The 24,173-nt window shown below is 43.9% G+C and overlaps 1 protein-coding gene across 2 annotated transcripts in view; it reads left to right on the top strand.

Moving 5' to 3' along the window:
- Nucleotides 1-254: 254 nt before the first annotated feature.
- LOC134340229 (supervillin-like) overlaps nt 255-24,173 on the top strand; it is a 264,886-nt gene continuing 240,967 nt past the window's right edge. For both annotated transcript variants that reach the window (XM_063037214.1, XM_063037220.1), the window contains exon 1: nt 255-384. Coding sequence is in view for 1 of the 2 variants with exons in the window: in XM_063037220.1 (XP_062893290.1) it covers nt 365-384 (20 nt within the window). In the remaining variant the exon portion in view is untranslated. The remainder of the gene's footprint in view (nt 385-24,173) is intronic.

Here is a 24,173-nt window from a genome sequence, read left to right as displayed (position 1 = left end):
ACTCTCGGGACGAAGTTCATTTGGGCTATAAGCAGCTGCTTTGACCTGTTGGGCCAATTGGACTGTTTCTCCTTTGTAAATACCACACCATTCGAGTGTAGAGGGAACCTTAGTGGGGGAAGGGCAGCAATGAAATCGACCATCTGTGCAGGAAGATTTAAATCAGCTGACCTTGACTTAACGCTGAGCTATTAAAGCTATTTCTGACCAGCCTTCACGGGTGTCAAGTGCTGCTCAGTCCTTACATGGTCAGCCAGCCCTGGAGAGCAGGTAAAGCTGGCTGGGTCAAGGCATGGAGGCTTTAAGGTGGGAGATGTAGGGAAGCAGGGGAGCTGTGGCCTGGTCTTTCTGAGTCCTTTGTGGAATGAGCTGCTGGTGTTGCTTGTAAGTGATCTTATTATTACCAATTGTGTGAGAAACTCATGAAAAGAAACATATAGTATTAGAGCTAAAGGGGACAATCACCTCAATAACGAACCTCAACCGTTATTTCATAGATTGAGAGATGATATGTGATCTTTTCCTATGTAATATTAATTAGGAAAGAAACGTAAATAATCAAATGGCATATTGTATTCTTTCCATGCAAGGTATTGGTATTATGAATAACCATCTAAGATTTATGCTCGTCACTTATTGAAGAAGTCAGCACTCATTGTGATGTACTCTCAGTAAGACGATGTTATGTCTAGTGAGTTACATTAACAAGAGCTCGATAGGTAGTATCCTTGTTTCTGCATCCTGTGCTTGTGTTTAAAGACATGACAACAGGCTCCTTACTGGCATTCCATTTGTACATCATTTGTCCCTCAAGTCCACAGAAAAGAGAGGCTAAATAGAATTGGCTCTAAAAGGGACCATTATAGCATTATGCACAGGGAGACATTTTACAGTCATACTGTTATACAGCATGCAAACAGGCCCTTTGGCCAACTCGTGAACGCTGACCAAATTGCCTACCCAAGCTAATCCTGAGTGCCTTTGTTTGGCTGATTTTCTCCGAACCTTTCCTATCCATGTCTTTTAAGGATTGTGATTGTACCTGTCTCTACCACTTTCCCTGGCAGTTTGTTCCACATACCCACCACCATCTTTTTGAAAAGGTTGCCCCTCATGTCCCCATTAAATCTTGCCCCTCTCGCCAAAAACCTTTGCCCTCTCGATTTTGTCTCCTCTACCTTTGGAAAAGACTGTGACCATTCACCTTATCTCTGTCCCCCATGATTCTATGTAAGGTGGGTTTCTGCCATCAACTGACCATCCCAAGTACTTAGCAGGGATCCACATGGGGATCCTATCACAGCACCAAGCAAGATGAGTGCACATCTTTTTAAAGTTTGGTAGTATTAGCATTTGGACTGGAGAACTGGAGAACTACATTAAATCAATACTCTGGAGTACACCGAGGGAGTGCTGCATTAGCATTGGTGCTATTTTCAGAGGAGATACTGTCTTCTTAAGAGGACTTGAGTGACCCATGACACATTTATAGCAGCTGCTGGTGTCCCCTCATCATTAAAGGAGATTATCACATAGATCACTGACTTATTGTTGCACATGAATTGGAGGCTTTGCTGCCTGCAACGTAAAATGTGTCTGCAAACCATTTTGGAGTACGGGGTCAAGAGATCTATTTATTATTTATTTACTGAGGTACTGCTCAGAAAAGGCCCTTCTGGCCCTTCAAGCCCTTCAAGCCACGCCGCCCAGCAACCCCCAGTTTAACCCTAGCCTAACCACAGGACAATTTGCAATGACTAATTAACCTACCAACCAGTATGTCTTTGGATTGTGGGAGGAAACCCGAGTACCAGGAGAAAACGGGGAGAACATACAAACTCCTTACAGGCAGCACAGGAGTTGAACCCAGGCCGCCTGTACTGTAAAGCGTTGTGTTAACCACTACGCTGCCGTGTCGCCCCAATGTAAATGCATTTTGTTTTTGTGTCACTATCCAATGAAACTATAATTTGTTGGAAAAGTAGTTCAGGTTTGGTGAACATGGCTGTCTTGTTCGCATTTTACTAGTCAATGCAGTTCTACAGTCACACTCCAAACTCTTACCATTGTAACATAAAGCTCAGATGCATACCATGGAGGCCGCTGCTCTGTATCCAGTGTTTCAAACCAGCATCCGATCTTTATCTCAAAACTCTGTGCTGCTCTTCTGATGAAGGTCAAACAGCATAGAAATAGGCCCTTCAGCCTGATGACCCATGCTGACTCATTTACACTGATCCAGCTTTACTTTCTCCAAATTGTTCCAGTAGAATGGAAAAGGAGCTGGGCAAGCCGGCAATAGACAAAATCTAGCTTAATAAACACCAAATACAAGAGGAGACTCAGAGGACATGCAATCAAATGATATAAGATCCTCAGGAATCTTGACAGGATGGAAGTGGAGCGGATGCTTCTTCGTATGAAAGAATCTAGAACTCAGGGTGGGTCATTATTTAAAGATAACAGATCCCAATTTAATTCAGAGTTTGGTTGAAATTTCTTTTCTCTCAGAAAACCATGAATGTTAAGCTTGCTTCCTCAAAAGATGGAGGAAGTAGGCTCTTTGAATATTTTAAAGGCAAAGATAAATGATAAAAGTAAAGGGGGTGAAAGAGAGCTTGCAGTGGAGTCAAAATGTGATCTGATCAGCCATGTTTGTATTGAATGACAGAACAGATTTGGTGACTGCAGCTTACTCCTGTTGCTAATTCTAATGCTCTTCTGGGTGTAAAAAGTCCCAGCATGAATTGGACAGAATTATCTGGCCACAGGGCCTGGGTACTTCTCAGGCCACTGGTTCCAGAGGCTAAGGTTACAGGTCAAAATGTCACCTCTGTGATTGAGGACAAAGTAACGTGTGAAAAAGCATTAAATAGTTATCAATTGCTAAACAGCAAATGGGGGAAACTGGGGAGCTATAGGCTGAACACTGGAAGTAAAATTGTTTCCCCTATCTGACCTGTGAATGCTTGGAACTCTATGTAAGGTTGATTTACAGACATTCTACATACCGAGAAAGTTTCCCTGGAATAATTATGTGTTGAATGGTTGAGACTGAGACCGCTGTATCTTCAGAGAGGATGTTGGGTAAATATTTGGAATAGAGAAAAGGATAAGATAGCGAGTTTTGAATTGATTGAACACAGTCATCATGGCTGAATGGTTTTCTGTATTAGCACATTCTATGCCTTTTCTTATTCAACTGTGTTGTTATCTGCTGGTATAAACCAGACCATCAGCTTGTGAAAGAATTTGGAAGCCACTGCTTCAATCAGCAAGGGACCCCAATGTTAAAGGCATCATTTAATCAGTTTCTAAATCAAATGCTTTCAGCCACAGTAAGTGGAATTGTAATTATTTAAAATCCCTTGATGTAAGAGTAACAACTAAGGTCACTGAGAAACCATAGATTATTTCATTGAATCGTGGGATTGAATCAGAGAATATTACAGCAGAAATGAGTCCTTTCAACTCACCTTATAGTTACTGAACATAATATCTGCCCCTGCTGATCCCATAGGCCTGAATTAGGTTCATATTCTACTTATCCTCTCCTTTCCAAATGCATGAGTTGTCCAAATGCTATTTAAATGTTGTATCTACTTTTACCACTTCCTTTAACAGCTCATCTCAAATACCCACTGCCACCATCTGTGAGAAAATTTACCCCTCAGATCCCTTTTTAATCTCTTCCCTTTTACCTTAAAATAGATTTGGACTTTCCTGCCCTGGGAAAAGAATGTGCCTATCCTATCTATGCCCTCATAATTAATGAGGTCACCCTCAGCATCCTACCTAATGTTCACTCTACTTTTTTTATAGTTGCATGAAAATTAAGAAATCATATACTTTTGATTACTTATCTAAAAGGTCACAATACAGAATTTTTCACATCAAACAAAAACAAGCCACAACTCACAACACAAGTAAGCAATGTCAGGCAGTCAAAACAACTGGCAGGCACAATGGAAAAAGTAAAATGTTTTGACTAGATGGCATCAGTGTTCAGCGGGCTGGTAGTTTATTAACAATGAGCTACTGACTTCCATTCTGTGTTTATTGTTACAATTTGTAACAGTGTTGTAACTTGAAACACTGACAATGTAAATATGTTGAAGGTCTGGGGGTGAGGATGTAACCCAAGAACGACACCTGCTCCTTGTGGAACTCACACTTCTCTGGTTTGGCAGAAAGTTTATTCTCGAGGAGCCACCTGAGACTTTCTGACATGCTGGACATATTCCTGTTGAGAGTGAGAATAGATAAGAATAAAACCAAACTGATTCAACATGTCCCAGAGCACATCATTGACCAGAGCCTGAAAAACAGCAGGGATCCTAGGACAAGAGGGCACAACTTCAGGATTGAAAGACATCCTTTTAGAACTGAGATGCGGAGAAATTACTTTAGTCGGAGGGTGGTAAATCTGTGGAATTTGTTGCCACGGGCGGCTGTGGAGGCCAAGTCACTGGGTGTATTTAAGGTAAAGGTAGATAGGTTCTTAATTAGCCAGGGCATCAAAGGGTATGGGGTGAAGGCAGGGGAGTGGGGATGACTGGAAAAAATTGGATAAGCCCATGATTGAATGGCGGAGCCGACTCGATGGGCCAAATGGCCTACTTCTGCTCCTATATCTTATGGTTTATGGTCTAAAATGTTTCAAAGTTAAGGTTGCAGTACATTTATTATTTAGAAAATTTATAGATTATATTTATTAACACATTTAATTACAGGGTATTTCTCAATTATATTAATGTAGGTTTCAAAAGAATATTAGCATAATTTCAGATTTATATGAACATACATAAATTCAAAATTATATTAACATTGTATAAAAGAAAATACCAGCCACTCGGCAACAAAAGCTAAAACGTGGGAATATTTCATTTATTGTGCAGCTGCACACCCACGCATTTTAGAGGGAACAGTGACTCTACCTTCCACTGAAAATAAGCACAGTGCTGTCCACTCTCCTTATAACTGCAGGCCTCCGTTCCAGGAAACATCCTGTTGAATCTCTTCTGCGCATTCTCTTCTTGCTGCTACATTCATCGTGTGGCATGATGACCAGAGCTGTGCACAATACTCCAAGTGCAATCTAAACTTTTGAACAAATGTGCCAAAAAAATAGTGGAAATACAAAAAAAATTCAGTTCATCTGACGTCCATCTGTGGAAACTTGAATTCTGTCGGACACAGTTTGGCAAATGCCAGTGCTATGAATTTTCTACATAATTCCTAGCAGTGGATGTGATTGGTGGACAGAGGACACATAATGCCTGGTTGTTCTACAGCCTCACAAACCATGAATACATCAGATGAACAAATAAGCAACATTCCTGAGAATCACATATGAGCACGAATAGGCATGACTGAGGAAGGGTGCCTCTACTCCAAAGTGTTTCATTTAACATAATTAGCAGTTGCCAGTAACCTGAAATAACACTCTGTAATTAGTCTGCCTGTGAGGGGCTGGAGATCAAGTCCTGCGTGGAGAAGGGTTAATCAGTCATTTTACAACCCTTGTACTTTGCCAGAATGCTTCTGTTCCCAGTGGGATGGTGTGGTATTTCTAAACATGATTAATTCATTTTCACGTATGGCATGTCAGGTCTTAGGACAGCAGCAACAACAATAGTGTGTGTTGATATAGAACATTTGCCGAACAGAAATCTTAGAATGATGACTGAGAGGTAGGTTTTAATGAAGATAAGTGGGATCAGAAATGCACCATCTGAAACGATAGCGGAGGCAGGTAGGCAATCTCCCAACCTTTAAGAAGTATCTAATCAAGAACTTGACTCACCAAGGCATCAAAAGCACAAGAAAGCAGAGCTAGAAATGTATTAGTGTAGACGTTTACTTGCTCAGCATGGAAGACCCTGCTTCTTGACTCTGAAAGTAGAAACCACCAGGCTCAAAAACAGCTTCTATCTCACTGCATGACTCTGTGAAAGGATTAAGAAGGGAACTGCAGGGCTGGGAGCTTAGTCTGGTCAAGGTACAGTGAACAAAGATGGTGAAATTCAAAGTACAAATGCTTAAGGGCCCAGAAATTCAAATTTTTTAGAAGGCTGCAGAGAAATATGTAGAGGGAGGTGGATATCATGGAGGGAGTTGAAAGCAAGAGGATTTGAAAAGTGAGCTATTGTCAAGCTGGAAGGTGGGGAATTTACTGACCACAGACACAGAGGATGAAGGGAATCAGTAGGCAATAGAATTAGCAGATGAATAATGAATCTACTACCAGCCTCTTGGCTTTGCTATCCGATACCCGAGAAAAGAAATATGATTATTTAAAGTCTATTTTTTGGGGGGAGCTTAGTGCATGTTAACATTTTAGGTTGGGCTGATCATGCTGGTAACTGTTTCCAGTTGAAATAGTGAGAACTCAGATCAGGTTCTCCTCTGAATATTAACATAATGCACTTGACATTTTATTAGCAGCCATGGCATTAATCCTGATCCTGTTGAAGAGTCTCGGCCTGAAATGTCAACTGTACTCTTTTCCATTGATGCTACCTGGCCTGCTGAGTTCCTCCAGCATTTTGTGTGTGTTGCTTGATCATGTACTACTCCTTTGTGCCCTCGCCAACATTAATCAAAGCTCAAAAATGCAAACCTACAAACTTCCTGCATGGTCAATAAATCACAAGCAGCAGGTTGGACCCAAATTCTAAGAGATGTGAATCAAGGACATCCATTCTGATGTTGATATGTTGATCAAAGCATCAGCTAGACTCATATATCTCTGGTTAAAATGTTTTCTTCCAGATTTGCATGTACTCTTTTTGTCTGAATTTTAACTTACACACTGTGCTGTGATCGGTGTTCCACTGATCATCTGCCCCTTGCTCAGGATTGGAGCCGTTCACAGCAAGGTGGTTACATAAGGGGAAGGCTACACACAAAATAAGATATACAGTACTGTGCAAAACTTTTAGACACTAAAAGTACTGTAGCTAGGGTGCCTGAGGCTTGTGCACAGTACTGCATTTGTCAATGTGGAGCGGGGAGATTGTAAATCTGGTGGGAGCAAAGGATGTTAGGAATGGCAAAGGTGGAGTTCCATGGGAATCCTGAGATAGCAGGCGAGGTCAGCCCGAAACGTTGACTGTTCATTTCCATGGATGCTGCCCGACCTGCTGAGTTCCTCCAGCGTGTTGTGAAGGTCATTTAATTCCTAACAGTTGGTTTATTGGTCATTATAGAATGTTTCTCTGATGTTTCCCACTTTGTCCCCTCTCCCTATCACTTTTCCCAACCATGATTCCACTCTCTCTGCCCCCTTCCCACTCTCAGTCCACAATAGAGACCCATATCAGACTCAGGTTTATCATCACTCACAAATGTCATGCAACTTGTTGGGTTTTTGCAGCAGCAATACAGTGCAGTACATAAAATTACTACAGCACTGTGCAAAGGTCTTGGGCACCCTGGCTACTGTACATATATGTGCCTAAGTCTTTTGCACAGTACAGTAGAAGCAGAATTAGATCTTTCTGCCCATTAAGTCCGCTCTGTCATTATGGCTGATATCTTTCAACCCCATCTTCACTCTTCTCTCCCTTACCAATCAACAGCCTCTGCTTTAATCTCTGCTTTAAATGCACCCAATGACTCGGCCTCCTCAGACCTCCCTGACAACATATTCCGCAGGTTCATCACCTGAAGAAATTCCTCCTCATCTTAGTTTTAAAGAGGCACCCTTTTCTACTGTGACTATGCCTTTGAATCAGAGTTAAAGGTAGACTCTTGGCCCACAATTTACTCGGTTCTGGCCTTGCGCCTTATTGTCAGCCTGCACTGCATTTACACTGTAACTGTAAAACTATATTCCATATTCTTATTGCTTTTCCTTGTGATACCTTAATGTACTGATGTAATGGCATGCAAAACTAGGTTTTTCACGATATCACAATATATGTGAAAACAATAAACCAATTCCAATTCCAATATTAGAAATATCCACTCCGCATCTGGCCTTTCAGCATCCAGTAGCTTTCAATGAGATCCTCTGCACGTCACCAACTCCCGCGCGTGTGCGCACACACACACTCCTACTCACTGCATTATTCTCCATATATCATGGAGAGTCTACCCCGTTACAATCCTAATCGTAACCTTAGATCCGCGAATACTGGTTTATTTAGTGTTCCTAGAGCCAAGCATATGCGGCCTTTTGCTCTCATTCACGAAAAATCCAGAATTCTCTACAAACTGAGATACGCCAGGCTAGTACTGTGGAATGTTTCAAAACACGTCTAAAACCTTACTTTTTAAATTTGGCTTATTTATAGGATTAGTTAATGCTTGTTGATGTGGATTCTATTATTATAATTTAGCATATTTGATTGTTTTATTCTATGTGTATACTATGTATATACCTATATAGATATAATGTTTTTCTTTACTTATGATTTTTAATTTTGTCTCGTATTTTTGTGACTATATTGATTTATCTTTACAATCTATGTAAAGCATTTTGAACCTTCATCTTAAATGTATGAAACGTGCTTTATAAATAAAGTTATTATTATTATAAAATAAAAATGTATCCAAATTAAGTGCCATTGCCTTAGAGATATAGAAGAAAGTATAACTAAATTATGAACAAAACAGTTGGGGCATTATGAATTATTTTGTTCATTGCCAAAGACCTTGTGGGGCCAGAAATAATTTCACACAACTGTAAGAGTAATGGTGTTTTGCAGTTTAAAATTAGCTTGACCCGCAGTAGTTCAATTTGTGCAGATGTTGAAGCCAGTCAGAAACTTCTCTCATTTTCTGGTGGGATTTTATTCTTCAACAGCTTTATTTTTGAGGTACGTATACCCTAAATGGCGTCAATAGTAGGGCAAACTTATATCTGAAAAGTGATAGATCTTTTTTATTTTCCCTGAAACTCCACCAGTTAAAGACCTAACATACTGTACAAACTGCATCTGTTGTCCACACTAAATTCTGTGATCTTCAACAACCTCAAGATTATGTGCTCCTTGACTGTTTTGCTATTGGACGTCAGGGTTACAGTTGACCGCAGCTTTCAAACCTCAGGACTTTCTCAAGTGCTGCTGCTGACATCTGCCGCGTCTCACCATGTGCTACTTCCTGCTGCAGTCTGGGGTTCATCCAGACCCCAAACTTGAGGAGAGCAGGGTCCAATTACAGGGCAGGCATGAGCATTTGTCTTCATTGACTATTGTCCCTGCAACAATTCTGAGGTAAGGCATCTAAGAGTGTAGGTATTAGTTTCTTGTGATATATCTATGGCATCTGAGAATTCCAAGCACACACCAATGCTTAGACTGCTCTCAGAGTTGAATTGGCATTTTTAGTTAAAAATGGTAATCTTGTTTATTATTTTCTCATGTACTAATGAAACATTCTGTACTCGTATAAAAATGGGACAGAAGCTGTCCTTGAGCCTGGTGGTATCTGCTTTCAGGCTTTGGTATCTTCTGCCTGATGGAAGATGGGAGAAGAGAGAATGTTCTCTCACTCTCAGATACAGGGCCTTGTGAACACCACAGGTTATTGCTGGTGAGAGTGACCACACAGGACATCGTACAGGCTATCTCAAGTTATGAATGTGCTTGCATAATATTATTAGATTCAAAGGTTTGACATACATGCATATGTTCATTCCTACGAATGGCAAAACTCATTTCCTCTCTTTCTTTCCCCTCACTTTTAATAACCATTCACTCTTCTCAGTCTTACATATTTTGATGCCATTCATTACAACACTGTGGAGGTTACTGTATTAAGTGACTATTGTGTATTTTCTTTCTTAATGGATAAAATTGGCGTCAGGGAAATTGTAAAAACAAAACCCATTTGTTACCAGGGATGGCCGGTACTGCCCACTGCTACATTGCAAAAGTCTTACAAAGATCAAGTGGCAAATTGGGAATCCTTTCTTGCTGGGCAATGCCAGTTTGCGAAAGGAGCCTTTGATGACTCCCAAAAGGAATGTCCTTTTAGAGTCATACTGCACACAGCAGGCCAGCAGGCTCATCCTGTCCATGGCAATTATCAGTTAGCCATCTACAATACTGTGCAAAAGTCTTAGAAGCATGCAGTGTAAATAGCTAAGGTGCCCAAGATTTTTACACAGTACTGTATTTATCAGTGTGAAGTGGAGAGCTTGTAAGTCTGGTGGGAGCAAAGGATGCTGGGAATGGCGAGGGTGGAGCGCCACAGGATTGTTGTTGTTGTTCGTCCTTCGTAGTCGAAGATGACCATGGCTTCAAAGTCAAATGGGAGATTGGTGGCTGTGGGTCCGGAGGTGACTGATGAGGTCAATCCAGGCCCTGAAGGCTCGCCCACATGTGGGACACAAGTGGGTGGGTGCTGTCGTGGCAGTGGATGCTGCTCGGGCCTTGCGCACAGCACGCTTTCGTTGCGCCTCGATGATGCGCCTGACTTCAGCTGCACGGGCTCCTGTGGTGATCTTGCTGCGCCAAGCTGGACGGTCGAGGGCAAGCGTCTCCCATGTGCTGATGTCGACACCCAGGCCTTTGAGGGATGCTTTGAGGCAGTCTTTGTAACGTTTCTTCTGCCCCCCGACTGAGCGCTTGCCCTGACACAGTTCTCCGTACAGCAGCTGCTTAGGCAATCGGCTGTCTGGCATTCTGACCACATGTCCGGCCCACCTGGCTTGGGCTTTCAGCAGGAGGGTGTAGACGCTGCAGAGCCCAGCTCCTTCCAGGATTTCCGTGTCGGGGACTTTGTCCTGCCACCTGATGTGGAGGAGTCTGCGGAGACAGCTCAGGTGAACGTGGTTGAGCTGTTTGGCGTGTCTGCTGTAGACAGTCCAGGTCTCGCTGGCGTAAAGGAGGGTGGTAAGGACCACTGCACAGTAGACCTTCAGCTTGGTGGTAAGGCTGAGTCCTCTCCCCTCCCAGACGTTCTCACGGAGTCTCCCAAAGGCGACGCTGGCTTTGGCAATCCTGTTGTTGACCTCAGCGTCTATGTTCACTGCGCGAGAGAGTATGCTGCCCAGGTAGGTGAAGTTGTCGGCTGCCTGGAGGTTCTGGCCCTTCACCGTGATGCGCGACTCCTGGTAAGGCTTTCCTGGGGCAGGCTGGTACATAACTTCGGTCTTTTTGGTGCTGATAGTGAGACCGAAGTTGTCGCAGGCTTGTGAGAAGCAGTCCATTTCACGCTGCATCTCCTGCTCTGTGCTGGCGTTGAGTGCGCAGTCATCAGCAAACAAGAAGTCTCTGATGACAGTCTCTTGCACCCTTGTAACTGCCTGCAGGTGCCTAAGGTTGAACAGCCTGCCGTCAGTCCTGTACCTGACGTGGATTCCTTCTTCGTGGTTATGGAAGGCATCTGTCAGCATGGCAGAGAATACCATACTGAACAGAGTCGGGGCAAGAACGCAGCCTTGTTTGACGCCATTTGTCACTGGGAAGGCCTCTGACTCGTCGCCGTCATCCAGAACTTTCACCATCATACCGTCGTGGAACTGCCGGACGATTGTGATGAACTTGCTGGGGCAGCCAACCTTCTCCATGATCTTCCACAAGCCTTCTCTGCTGACCGTATCGAAAGCCTTGGTTAGATCGACAAAGGTCACAAAGAGGTCGCTGTGTTGCTCCTGGCATTTTTCCTGGAGTTGGCGCGCAGCAAAAATCATGTCCGCGGTCCCACGTTCTGCACGGAAGCCGCACTGGCTTTCTGGGAGCAGACCTTGCTCAAGATGTTGGAGAAGGCGGTTGAGCAGGACACGGGCCAGAATCTTCCCCGCAATGGACAAGAGGGAGATGCCTCGGTGGTTGTCGCAAGACTGGCGGTTGCCTTTCCTCTTGTAGATGTGGACTATGCTGGCATCTTTCAGCTGTTGCGGGATCTGTCCCTTTTTCCACATGGACTGGAAGAGTACAGTCAGTTTTTGCATCATGACAGGGCCTCCTGCTTTGTATACCTCAGCAGGGATTGCATCGGGTCCTGGCGCTTTGCCACAGGAGAGTTGCTTCACTGCCTTCCTGACTTCATCTACTGTGGGGAGGGTGTCGAGGTTCTTGTTGATCTCTACCTGGGGCAGGCGGGCAATGGCCTCGTCGTTGATGTCGGCGGGGCGGTTAAGGACGTTGTTAAAGTGCTCAGCCCACCGATCCAGAATCTGCTTCTTCTCTGTCAGCAGCTGCGTCTCATCTGCGTTGAGGCGAGGTGAGGAGCCGGAGGACTGGGGTCCGTATACAGCCTTAAGCGCATCGTAGAAGCGCTTTATGTCGTGGCTGTCTGCATAGCCCTGGATTTCATCGGCCTTCTTGCTGAACCAGCTGTCCTGCATCTCGCAAAGTTTTTTTCTGCACCTTTCTTCTTGTGTTGGTAAAGGCATCTTTCTTGGCTAGCGATGTGGGGTCGTTCTGATGCGCTCTGTAATGTTGATGTTTCTCCGTTAGTAGTGCCTGTATTTCTTCATCATTCTCATCCAACCAGTGTTGGTTTCTTCGGGTTGCTGGTCCGAGATGTTCAAGGGCGGTAGTGTAGACAGTGTCTCTGAAGGCCGTCCACTGTTCCTCAACACTAGTCCTGTCTTCCTGTGGTGTGTCTGGCAGTCTGCCTTCAAGGTCATCGACGAATTCGTCTGTAACCCTGCTGCTTTTCAGCTTAGAGACATTCAACCTCTTTGCAGTCTTCTGCCCTTGGGGTCTTCTCATGGGCAGAATGCGAAACCTGAACTTGGACACAATGAGGCGGTGGTCGGTCCAGCAGTCGGCACCACACATGGCTCTCGTCACTCTGACATCCATCCTGTCCCTCTTCCTGGTGATGATGTAGTCAATCAGATGCCAGTGCTTCGAGCGTGGGTGCATCCATGACGTCTTCTTACGGGTGGGTAGGCGGAACAGGGTGTTGGTGATGACAAGGTCGTGTGTGGTACATGTCTTGAGGAACAGAAGGCCGTTGTTGTTACACTTGCCAGTGCTGTGTCTTCCAATGATCCCTTCCCAGGTTTGGTAGTCTGTCCCTACTCTGGCATTGAAGCCCCCAAGAACGATGAGCTTCTCTGACTGTGGGATTGCTGAGATGAGGGCGTCGAGTTCTTCATAGAACTTGTCTTTAATGTCATCTGGGTTGGTCATGGTGGGAGCGTGGGCACTAATCAGCGTAGCACTCTTCTTGTTTGCAAGTGGGAGCTGAAGTGTCATCAGGCGGTCGTTGATGCTCTCTGGGTGCTTGGTGAGTTTACGGGCGAGGTTAGAATTGATGGCAAATCCCACGCCTGCTTCTCGTCGTTCAGCGCTGCTGCGACCGCTCCAGAAGAACGTGTATCCACCACTACGTTCTGTCAGCTGGCCCTTGTCTGCTAGGCACGTTTCGCTGAGAGCTGCTATGTCCACGTTGCAGCGAGCTAGCTCTTTGGCAACCAGTGCAGTTCTTCTCTCTGGTCTGTCTGCCTTGATGTTATCTAGCAGAGTTCTCACGTTCCATGTGCCAAGGGTGAGCACCATCACTTTCTTCCGCGTTCGGTTTGAAGTCATGACTTGTGCTTGGCTTGGATTAAAGTGAGGGAGAGTTGCGCAGGTCGTCAGCCTCACTCTCTCGTCCCGGCCTATCTGGACCCAGTGGCAAGACATAGTCGAGACGGCTGGAGATAGGTCAGGATGCAGTGGACGGCCAGCAGTGTTCTGTGTGTCTCACTGTGCCCTCTTAGCGCTCCAAGACGCATTGCTGAGAATCACCTTTCTGCCCGTTGAACCAGTGATGGTTTCTTCCGCGCAGTCCGCCGAATCCAGGCTTCACACGCTAGGTAGACAAGCCCTGAGTGTTGTGGGTCTACGGCAGTTCTTGCGGCGTGCTCGCAAGCCTCTCTACCCATTGTTGGGCATCCTCATCCGCCTTTGCAGCCGTTGGTAGATGTCTCCTCTTCCACCTGCTCCGCCGTTGGGATGATCACCTAGTGGTGTGGTAATGGCACCACCCCCTCACTTGTTTTCACCTGCTAGCTGCTCCACCTTCGCCGGGTCCTGCAGCTGCTCCCGACCGTACCAGGTGGCGGCGGTCGCGACGAGCGGCAGGCCAGCTCCAGGCCTCGGGCCTCGCCCCCTCCGCCCGCCGCCGCCTCACCTTATACCTGTATAATAGGTCCAGTGTCAGTTCGGCGGCCTCGGACAGGAGTCTCAGCACTCACGACCCGGTGTCGGCTCGACCTCGGCCGGGTGTCTCGGCGCTCACGGCCCGGTGTCGGCTCGACCTCGGCCGGGTGTCTCGGCGCTCACGGCCCGGTGTCGGCTCGACCTCGGCCGGGTGTCTCGGTGCTCACGGCCCGGTGTCGGCTCGACCTCGGCTGGGTGTCTCGGCGCCACAGGATAGGTGTGGGACAGGTGGCAGAGGAGTGTTGGGGCAGGGGGTGGCGCAGGTGCAAAGACACCAGGCAAGGTCATTTGATTCCAAACAATTGGTTTATTGATCATTACAGAATGTCTCTCTGGGGCATCCTGCTCCCTCCCCTCTCCCTTCCCCTTTTCCCAACCATGATTCATTCATCACATGTCATGAATTTTTTTTTTAATGGTAGCAGTACAGTGCAGTGCATAAAATTATTACAGTGCTGTGCAAAAGTTAGGCACCCTAGCTAAATATATGTGCCTAAGACTTTTGCACAGTAGTGTACTCTAATCCTATTTACTGTCATTGGGTCCATTGTCTTCTATGACTTAATGATTCAAATAATCTTCTCCTATCTCCCTGTCAACTTCCTGCTATGAGCATTCTTTGCATCTAGAAGGTTCCCTCTACCTGCATTGTTCTTCAGAAGCCTGTATAGGTTCCTTTGTATTTCCTCATGCTCCTTGAAGAGATTCTGCCACCAGCACCCTCTCCCATCATTACATCACTGTCACCCCGTTCGGATATGGCCCAAGTGCGGAGTGAGAGACACTGAAGCGGGTCAATACTTCACGGACTGTAATGCGAACAGCGTTAAATGGGAAAGAAAACAATAAATGTTAGGCCAAACAGGGCCGCTAACTAAAACTCTCAAATGGAAAACAAAGCCTACATTGCGGCTGAAAAGAACAACTAAAAATGAAACAAATACCGCTAGTCTTCAGAGCTAGTTGACTCGACAGTCCAATTTCTCAGGCAAGACCGAATGCAATTAGGCAGCGAAGTGTTGCTGTGTCCAAGTCTTGACAAATACTATAGCAGAATGAATGGAGTTAAACACCATCACAATGAAATAATAATTAGCTGACACGTTCATATTCACGAGCGCAATTGTCGAAACTGCTGCGCTGCCGAATCTGTGGTTGTGACAGTGACACACTCTTTCTTTGCCAGCATCTGATTGCATTGTGTTGTGACCTTTACAGGTAATTTCCTAACATCAGAGATGAGAAGGAAGTGTTTCTAATGTAGCATGTTTAAAGTCAGAGTCAAAGTCTACCTTATTATCAGACACACAAGTACACGTGCAGTATAACATTTACATGTAGCAGTATCATAGGAACATAGCGTCAGGTAATTAGTAGTCACAGAAAAACATCAACATAAAATTTATGTAATTTTCATGAAAAATAAATTATTATAACAAGAAAACTCCATTGAAGCGTAAAGTTCTTATGCCCACAGTTTGTGAAGCAGAGTTGTTATCTGTTAGAACTTGTCAGTGCTTGTTTGGGACTGGAATTAGCAAATTACATAATTTCATCAGGGCCTTTTTATAACAACATTAGCGAAATGGCTGACATTGCCTTAATGCCGGAAAAATGATACAGATGAATTTCCAGATCATTATGAGAGGAAAGAATGGGAGCTCTTGGAATAATTTTAGCTTTTCAAGGATTCAAACAACTTTAATTGCTTATATGAAAGACTAAACAGAGAGTCGTGGTCTGAGATGACAATCCTGATTTGATATCATGTCTGCCCTTCCCATACAAGTCCCAACAAATTAAAAATAACAAAGAATTAATTCCCAGTTCAATATTATGTAAGAGAAAGTACCACCTGTTTTTGTTTTAAATCTGGGGTTGGAATCAGCATCAATGAGACTGATTAGTATTAGGAACAAAGGCTGATAGGGGAGTCAGCCATTAATCAGAGATGACCTTTCCAGGATGCCTGCAAACTCTTTGCAGATCAGCTGATGATTTCTGAAAGCTGCAGTTAAGGGGGATTCTGTTTTGTTATGGCTCCCAAAAGATTTACGTAAGTCAAATTCTAAAATGAGGCTTTCAAAATGTATTCCAGCAAATTCATTTGTTTAACTTCCCTTGCATGATTTATGCAATTGAACATTTTTCACTTTTTAATCTTCTTTGAGTAAACACAGGAACAGTCATTTTTGAGGTCATTTGGCTAAACTTCCAACATTTGACCTGGCACTTCAAAGAAACACTTTAAACATGAGATGAAAATCTGTTCTGAGATGTTGGAAACAGGAAATAAAAAAGAGAATGAGCTGGGAATACTGAATAAGTCAGGCAGCATCTGTGGAGAGAGAAACAGAATGATTGGAATTGGCATTGGTTGGGCAGAGGTGCAGAGAAAATCTTTGTTTTGTGTGTACCATCCAGAGAGATTATATCATACATAATTTCTTGGAGGTAGTGCAAAGAAAACAATGCAGAATATAATAGTGTTGAAGTTACGGAGAAAGTGCAGTGCAGGTAGATAAATGAAGGGCAAGGGACATGACAAGGTAGAATGGACGATCAAGAATTCAACAGTTTATATTTAGCATATGAGAGATCTGTTCAAGAGATAAATTTGTCCTTGAGTCTGGTAGTGTGTGTTCTGGAGCTTTTGTATCTCCCGCAAAACACACAAAATGCTGGAGGAACTTAGCAGGTCAGGCAGCATCAATGGGAATGCACAAACAGTCGATATTTCAGGCCAAGACGCTTCTTCAGGACTGGGAAGGAAGGGGGAAGACGCCAGAATAAAAAGGTGGGGGAGGGGAAAGGAGGATATCTAGGAGGTGATAGATGAAGCCAGGTGGGTAGGGAAAGTAAAGGGCTGGAGAAGAAGGAATCTGATAGGAGAGGAGTGGGACTTCCCGGTGAAAAAGCTAATGTAAAAGTAAAAGAAAAAGCATGCAACAAAGCGAAAATTAGTGGAAGACAGAGGATTGGAAAGCTTTTAAAAACCTACAGAAAGCAACTAAGAGAGTTATTAAGAGGGGGAAAATGAAATATGAAAGCAGGGTCGCAACCAATATCAAAGTGGATAGTAAAAGCTTTTTCAAGTATGTAAAAAACTAAAAGAGAGATAACAGTGGATATAGGACCACTAGAAAATGAGGCCAGAAAAATAACAAAAGGGGACAAGATGGCAGCTAAACTAAATGAGTATTTTGTGTCAGCCTTCACTGTGGAAGACACTAGCAGTTTGCCCGACGTTATAGTGTGTGAGGGAAGAGAAGTGGGTGTAAGGGAGAAGGTGCTCAAAAAGCTGAAAGACCTAAAGGTACATGAGTCACCTGGACCAGATAAACTGCACCCTAGGGTTCTGAAAGAGATAGCATCTGAGATTGTGGAGGCATTAATAATGATCTTTCAAAAATCATTGGACTCTGGCATAGTGCCAGAGGACTGGAAAATTGCAAGTGTCACTCCACTCTTTAAGACAGGAGGAAGGTAGCAGAAAGAAAATTATAGACCTGTTAGCCTGACCTCAGTAGTTGGGAAGATGTTGGAGTCAATTGTTAAGGATGAGGTTATGGAGTACTTGGTGACACAGGACAAGATAGGACAAAGTCAGCATTATTTCCTTGAGGGAAAAACTTGCCTGACAAACCTGTTGGAATTCTGTGAGGCAATCATAAATAGGATAGACAAAAGGTATGCAGTGGATGTTGTATAATTGGACTTTCAGAAGGACTTTGACAAGGTGCCACACGTGAGGCTGCTTACCAAGTTAAGAGCCCATGGTATGACAGGAAAGTTATTAACATGGTTAGCGCATTGGCTGATTGGTAGGAAGCAACAAGTGGGAATAAAAGGATCCTTTTCTGGTTGGCTGCCAGTGACTAGTGGTGTTCCACAAGGGTTGGTGTTGGGACCGCTTTATGCTATATATAAATGATATAGATGATGGAATAGATAGCTTTGTTGCCAAGTTTGTAGATGATATGAGGATTGGTGGAGAGGCAGGTAGTGTTGAGTTAACAGGAAGGCTGCAGAAGAGCTTAGACAGATTAGGAGAATAGGCAAGAAAGTGGCAAATGAAATACAATGTTGGAAAATGCATGGTCATATACATTGGTAGTAGAAATAAATATGTGGACTATTTTCCAAATGGGGAGAAAATCCAAAAATCTGAGAAGCAAAGGGACTTGAAGGTCCTTGTGCAGAACAACCTAAAGGTTAACTTGCAGGTGGAGTCAGTGGTAAGGAAGGCAAATGTCAAGTTAGCATTCATTTCAAGAGGTCTAGAATACAAGAGCAGGGATGTGATGCTGAGGCTTTCTGAGGCACTGGTGAGGCCTCAGTTTGAGTGTTGAAAACAGTTTTGGGCTCCTCATTGAAGAGAGTTCAGAAGAGGTTCACAAGGATGATTCTGGGAACGAAAGGGTTATCATACAAAGAACATTTGATAGCTCTGGGTCTGTACTCGCTGGAATTTAGAAGGATGAGGGGCAATCTCATTGAAACCTTTCGAATGTTGAACAGCCTGGATAGAGTAGATGTGGAAAGGGTGTTTCCCATGGTGGGAGAGTCGAGAATAAGAGGGCACAGCCTCAGGATAGAGGGATGTCCATTTAAAACTGAGATTTGGAAAAAATTTCTTTAGCCAGAGGATGGTGAATGTGTGAAATTTAGTACCACAGGCAGCTGTGGAGGCTAGATTGTTGGATGTATTTAAGTCAGAGCTTGATATGTTCTTGATTGGAAATGGCGCAAAGGTTATAGGGAGAACTCCAGGGAGTGGGACTGAGCAGGGAGAAAAAAGAATCAGCCATGATTGAATGGCAGAGCAGACTCAATGGGCCAAATGGCCTAATCCTTCTCCTATGTCTTATGGTCTTCTGAAGTGTGAACCACAGATGAAAGAGAAGGAGGAGGGAACCCAGGGAACCCAAATAGAAGAAGAGGGGAGGGAAAGGATTTTTTTTACCAGAAGGAGAAATCAATATTCATGCCATCGGGTTAGAGGCTACCCATATGGAATACAAGGTGATGCTCCTTCACCATGGACAAATATGCTGGAATGGGAATCAAAATTAAAATGTTTAGCCACCAGGAGGTTCCACTTTTGGCAAATGGAGCGGAGGTGCTCAATGTAAAAAGGAAGAAGGGAGAATGCCCAGGGTGGGAGGGGATCTTGAACATGTTAGCTGCTTTCCTGATGCAATGGCAAGTGTAGATGGAAGCAATTGAAGGGAGGCTGGTTTCCGTAGTGGTTCAGGTTGAAGATACCAGGGAGAAGATAAAAAGAAGTCACTTTTAATTGCAGGAAAGATAAAGAAAGAGATGAATAGGACAAGGCAAGGCCTGGGTTGTCATGGGAACAATGGTTGCCTCATTAAGTGGTTAATGTGGTCAGCAAGAGTAATACAACCAAAAAAACTTAAAATGCTGTGCACTTCAAGGCTGTTGATCATGCCAGCGGGGCAGACTGAGCTGTAAAGGAGTAGGACAAGCTGCATAAATATCACGAGTGATTGATTTATGGCAGAAATAGTTGGTTCTGGTACAAACAGAGAAAGCAAGTTATCTGAAATAGTAGAATTCAGTATAAAATATGAAGGCTGCAACTTGTCTGTTACCAATGAAGTGTTTGCTTTAGATCTCAATAAAACAGTCCAGGAGACTGCAGACATAGTGAGAGTGGGATGGAAGTTTAAAGATTTCCTCTTTACAAATGCTAACTGATGCGTTGAGAATTACCACCATTTTCTGTTTTTATTTCAAGTTTCTCTAGAGCTCTTTCTTTTCATTGCTTTTCTGAGAAGGTTCACTTTCTCCTTGTTTGTCTGCAGTTATATGTTTTGAAAACAGTAGGTAGATCTTGTTGTCAATAGATTCATTAAAATGCACCACTGATTACTGGGTTGAGAGCAAGAATATAACGAAATGAAAACTGTTCAACTTTTTGAGACTTTTTGAACTGTTTAAGCTTTCAGTCATTTCTGCAATACAAAGCTGAAACTGGACCACCAAGGAGTGGTTCTATTTTACTGACCGTTAATTAATCATTCTGACTCACATTCATGGAACATCAACGTCAGTATTTATGGATTATCATTCTTCATCCCATGAACTAAATGTCTTGCTGCACGATTTCTGAGGACAGTTCAGAGTCGACCACATTGCCATAGGTTAAGAGTCACATAGGTTCATAGTGTTGTTCCCTAAAGGGTAACTGTAAATCAGGTGGGCTTTTACAACTCTCTGATAACAATTTTTTACTAGATTCATTTCAATGATTAAATTTAAATTTTCCTTCGTGTCTGGTGGGACTGGACATAGTGATACTGGATTTAACATGATTACCTTCTACTAAGTTGGCATGAAATCAGCAAGCTTGCCATCTGTGGGCTTTCACGCTCATGGTGGTAAACACTCATGTGGCTTGGGCATTGTTGGAGAGGGCAAAAGTTGGAGACATCTTTACAACCCTATTGCTTTGCAATGGTGATCCACCGATCTTCACAGAAAGCATTTCACTGCTGCAGTGGAGACTGGTTTTATTTATTCATTCATGACTGCTTGATTCATTTTTCTCTATGGAGTTAAGGAATTACTAGCAGTCTCTTGAAATTGTTTCATCCTTCAACTCTGGTTCCTGAGTTCAAAGAAGTACCATAGTGCCAGCCATTTAAAATGTCCACTGCTTACCCTGGGTTGAGATAAAAAAAATTATCTACCTTTGATAACACTATCCTGGCTGCTTTCTTGTAAGACGCACAGTATAAACAGCACCTGCACATTCAGTCCATCAAAACTGTTTGGCCTCTAATTGCATTATAGTTAATTGTATCATAATACCACCACACAGCATTGTTTGTCAGTCTTGAATAAATCCTTAAGACTATAAGACCATAAGATATCAGAACAGAATTAGGCCATTAGGCCCATCAAGTCTGCTCTGCCCTTTCATCATGGATGAACCAATTTGCCCCTCAGCCCTGATCTCTTACCTCCCCCACCCCTATATCCCTCCATGCCCTGACCAATCAAGAATCTATTAACTTCTGCCTTAAGTATGCATAAAGACCTGGCCTCCACAGCTACCTGTGGCAACGAATTCCACAGATTCACCACTCTCTGCCTAAAGAAATTCCTCCTCCCATCTCCATTCTAAAAGAATGCCCCTCTATTTTGAGGCTGTCCCCTCTGGTCTTAGACACCCCCACCATAACAAACATGCTCTCCACATCCACTCTAGCAAAGCCTTTCACCATTCAATAGGATGCAATTAGGTCAGTGAATACAGGCCCACAACCATCAAATTCTCTTCATATGACAAGCCGTTTTGCTTTCCTTGACCATACCTTCTTGGTCCTCGCCTCTGGTGCTGTGGTCTATAGTCTCTGTGTGTATTTTGGAGTAGAAGTACAGTTAGGTGATTGGACTTCCTAAGCGTAGGCCTGGGATGGCACGGTAAGTGCTCTTGATGGTGGTATAACAGTGGTTAACTGTATTGGCTCCTCTGGTTCCACAAGTGGTATGTTGGTGCTAGTTGTTCAGAGATTTCTTCAAGCTGGCCTGGTTGAAATCCCCACAATGATGGGGAAGGCATCAGGGTGCATATTTTGTGCCTTCTGATTACACTGCTCAGCTCCTCCAGTGCCTATCTGACATTGGCCAGAGGTGGAATGTACACCACCACCAGGATGATGCCGGAAAACTCCCTTACCAGATAAAATGGATGACATTTGACCACTAGATATTCCATGTTGGGTTCAGCAGGACTGAGACAGAACTGGCACATTTGTGCACCATGAAGGGTTAATCGTAAAGCATACTTCACCTCCTCTGCCTTTAAAAGACTCAGTTGCTCTGTCTTTGTGCAGATTAGTGAAACCATCAGTCTCCAATGCTGCATCCAAAATGGTGGGAGTGAACCATGTTTCTGAGAAGGAAAGTATACAGCAGTTCCTGACATCCATCTGGTACTGCAATCTTACTGAGGTCTTCAGTTTAATTTTCCAGAGACTGTACATTTGCCAGCAGGTTAGTCAGGAGTTGGGGTCTGAAGCCTTTGCTTTTCAAGTGTACCTGTAGACCGGCTCTGCTTCTGTGCTTCTGTTTTCTTAAAGAGGAACTGCACTCATGACCTGACTCTGCAGTCTGGGATCCATTGATCTTGTGTATCGACAGATTTTTTTTAGTGTCTCAAGACAATGTTGCCTACTGAAGTGCCTAGGGCTGTGACTGTGGATTTCAGCTGTAGTCGCCCTGAACGGGAATGTTTGATGATTCCCATCAGAGCTGCATGTTAAGAGTTGCTTCTTACCTTGATGTTGTCTAGAAGGTTTCAGTTGAGAGGGAAAATATTTAAAAGGGATCTAAAGGACAAATTCTTCATGCATATGGAACATGCTGCCAGAGGAAGTGGTTGAGATACAGTATGTACAATAGCATTATTTAACAGGTACATGGATGGGAAAGGTTTGCAGGACTATGGGCCAAACACAGGCAAATAGGACTAGCTTAGATGTAAATCTTGGTCAGCATGGACCAGTTGGGCCAAGGGGCCTGTTTCCATGCTGGATTACGCAATGACTCAATAAGGCTAATTTGGCAACAGCAGACTCTTCTGGGGTAGGAGGGCATGATTGTGCATAATTTGAAAGGTGGAGAACTCCCTCTGCTTCTATACTGGACCACTATAGTACTCTTGATTCATGGCCTCAAAGTTTTCAATATCATCCTAAATGCTCCTTCTCCACTTTGAGTGAGAAGTTGTGCTAGAGGTCCCCAGAAGTCTGCACTCATTCAAGAAAGTTTTGAGGATATTATTGAATCACTGTTTAATCCACAGTGCAATCCACCAGCATAGGGAACAGATTTTCTGTACGTGTGTTCCATTCACAAAGGTCTGAGATGATATTGAAGGAAGCTTGAGACCACAACAAGTTGCTGGCAATAAAAGCCCTCCTGAGAAGTTAGTCTTGGATAACTGACTTTAACTGTGCCTGAAAACACACTGCACACATACTTGAGAGTCCTTGGGGGGTGAACAGGATCCTCATTAGTGTAAAATACAACCCTGTTTTCCACAGGAGAAATGTCTAATACCAACCATTTGAGCCTGTGGGATAGCTTTGGTATTAATGAGTTGCAGGTGGGGCAAGAAAGGCATTTAATGTGAAGGGGGTAAATGATGCTCCCTCACTAACAACTCTGTGGGAATTCCCTTGCCACATGTACTGAAGTAGCTCAGACAGCTCACCATGGCTTCCCAAGGGCAATTGTGGGGGGGGGGGGGGGCGGTTCTAAATGCTTACCGTAATGCCTTACCCACTCATAAGAATATTTTGTTTTAACTTAGAATGGAATGAGTGAAATATTCAGTCACTTCAGCTAGACGGACTGGAGAGGGAGGAATTCTTCTTCTGGGCCTTTGGGTCACTGCATCTGGTTTTGCTTTGTTTATTTTACACTATTTCTGTCAGTGGAAATGCTGTAGTATAAATACATCAGTAGTTGATGTACTGACTATCAGGGGCCCCATTTTAAACCACATGTGACTGAAATATTAAGGCCTTTTTTTAAAGTGCCATTCTTATCTTAAAGCCAAGTATGTAAAGGTCATTAAAACTTCACCTTCACTATGTCATGCTAGTTTTCTGACCCTTTGCAGATTTAATTAATTTTCATTTCTTTTTTGCAATACAGCACAGAAAAGGCCCTTCTGGCCCTTCTAGCCACACCACCCAGCAACCCCAACCCCTGCCAACCTGATTTTACCCTTTCCTAATCATGGGACAATTTACCTACTAACTGGTACATCTTGGCCTGTGGGAGGAAAACGGTGCACCTGGAAAAACCCCACACATTCCATGGGGAAGACGTAGAAACTCCTGACAGAGAATGCTGGACTGAATTCTGAACCCATTCACCCTGGGCTGTAATAGCATCTTGCTAACTGCCACACTACCATTTTCTCTAGGTTCGGTGTCAGTGGGTGGGCTGGGAATGGACCTTGGGGTTCCTGGCCAAGGGAGGAAAATAAAAAGGGTAAGTCCCTTCTCCTGACTG

Source organism: Mobula hypostoma, chromosome X1, assembly GCF_963921235.1.
Source record: "Mobula hypostoma chromosome X1, sMobHyp1.1, whole genome shotgun sequence".
In the NCBI taxonomy this organism is placed as follows: domain Eukaryota; kingdom Metazoa; phylum Chordata; class Chondrichthyes; order Myliobatiformes; family Myliobatidae; genus Mobula; species Mobula hypostoma.
Note: the sequence above shows the minus strand (reverse complement) of the source record. Positions and strands in the feature narration are given on the sequence as shown.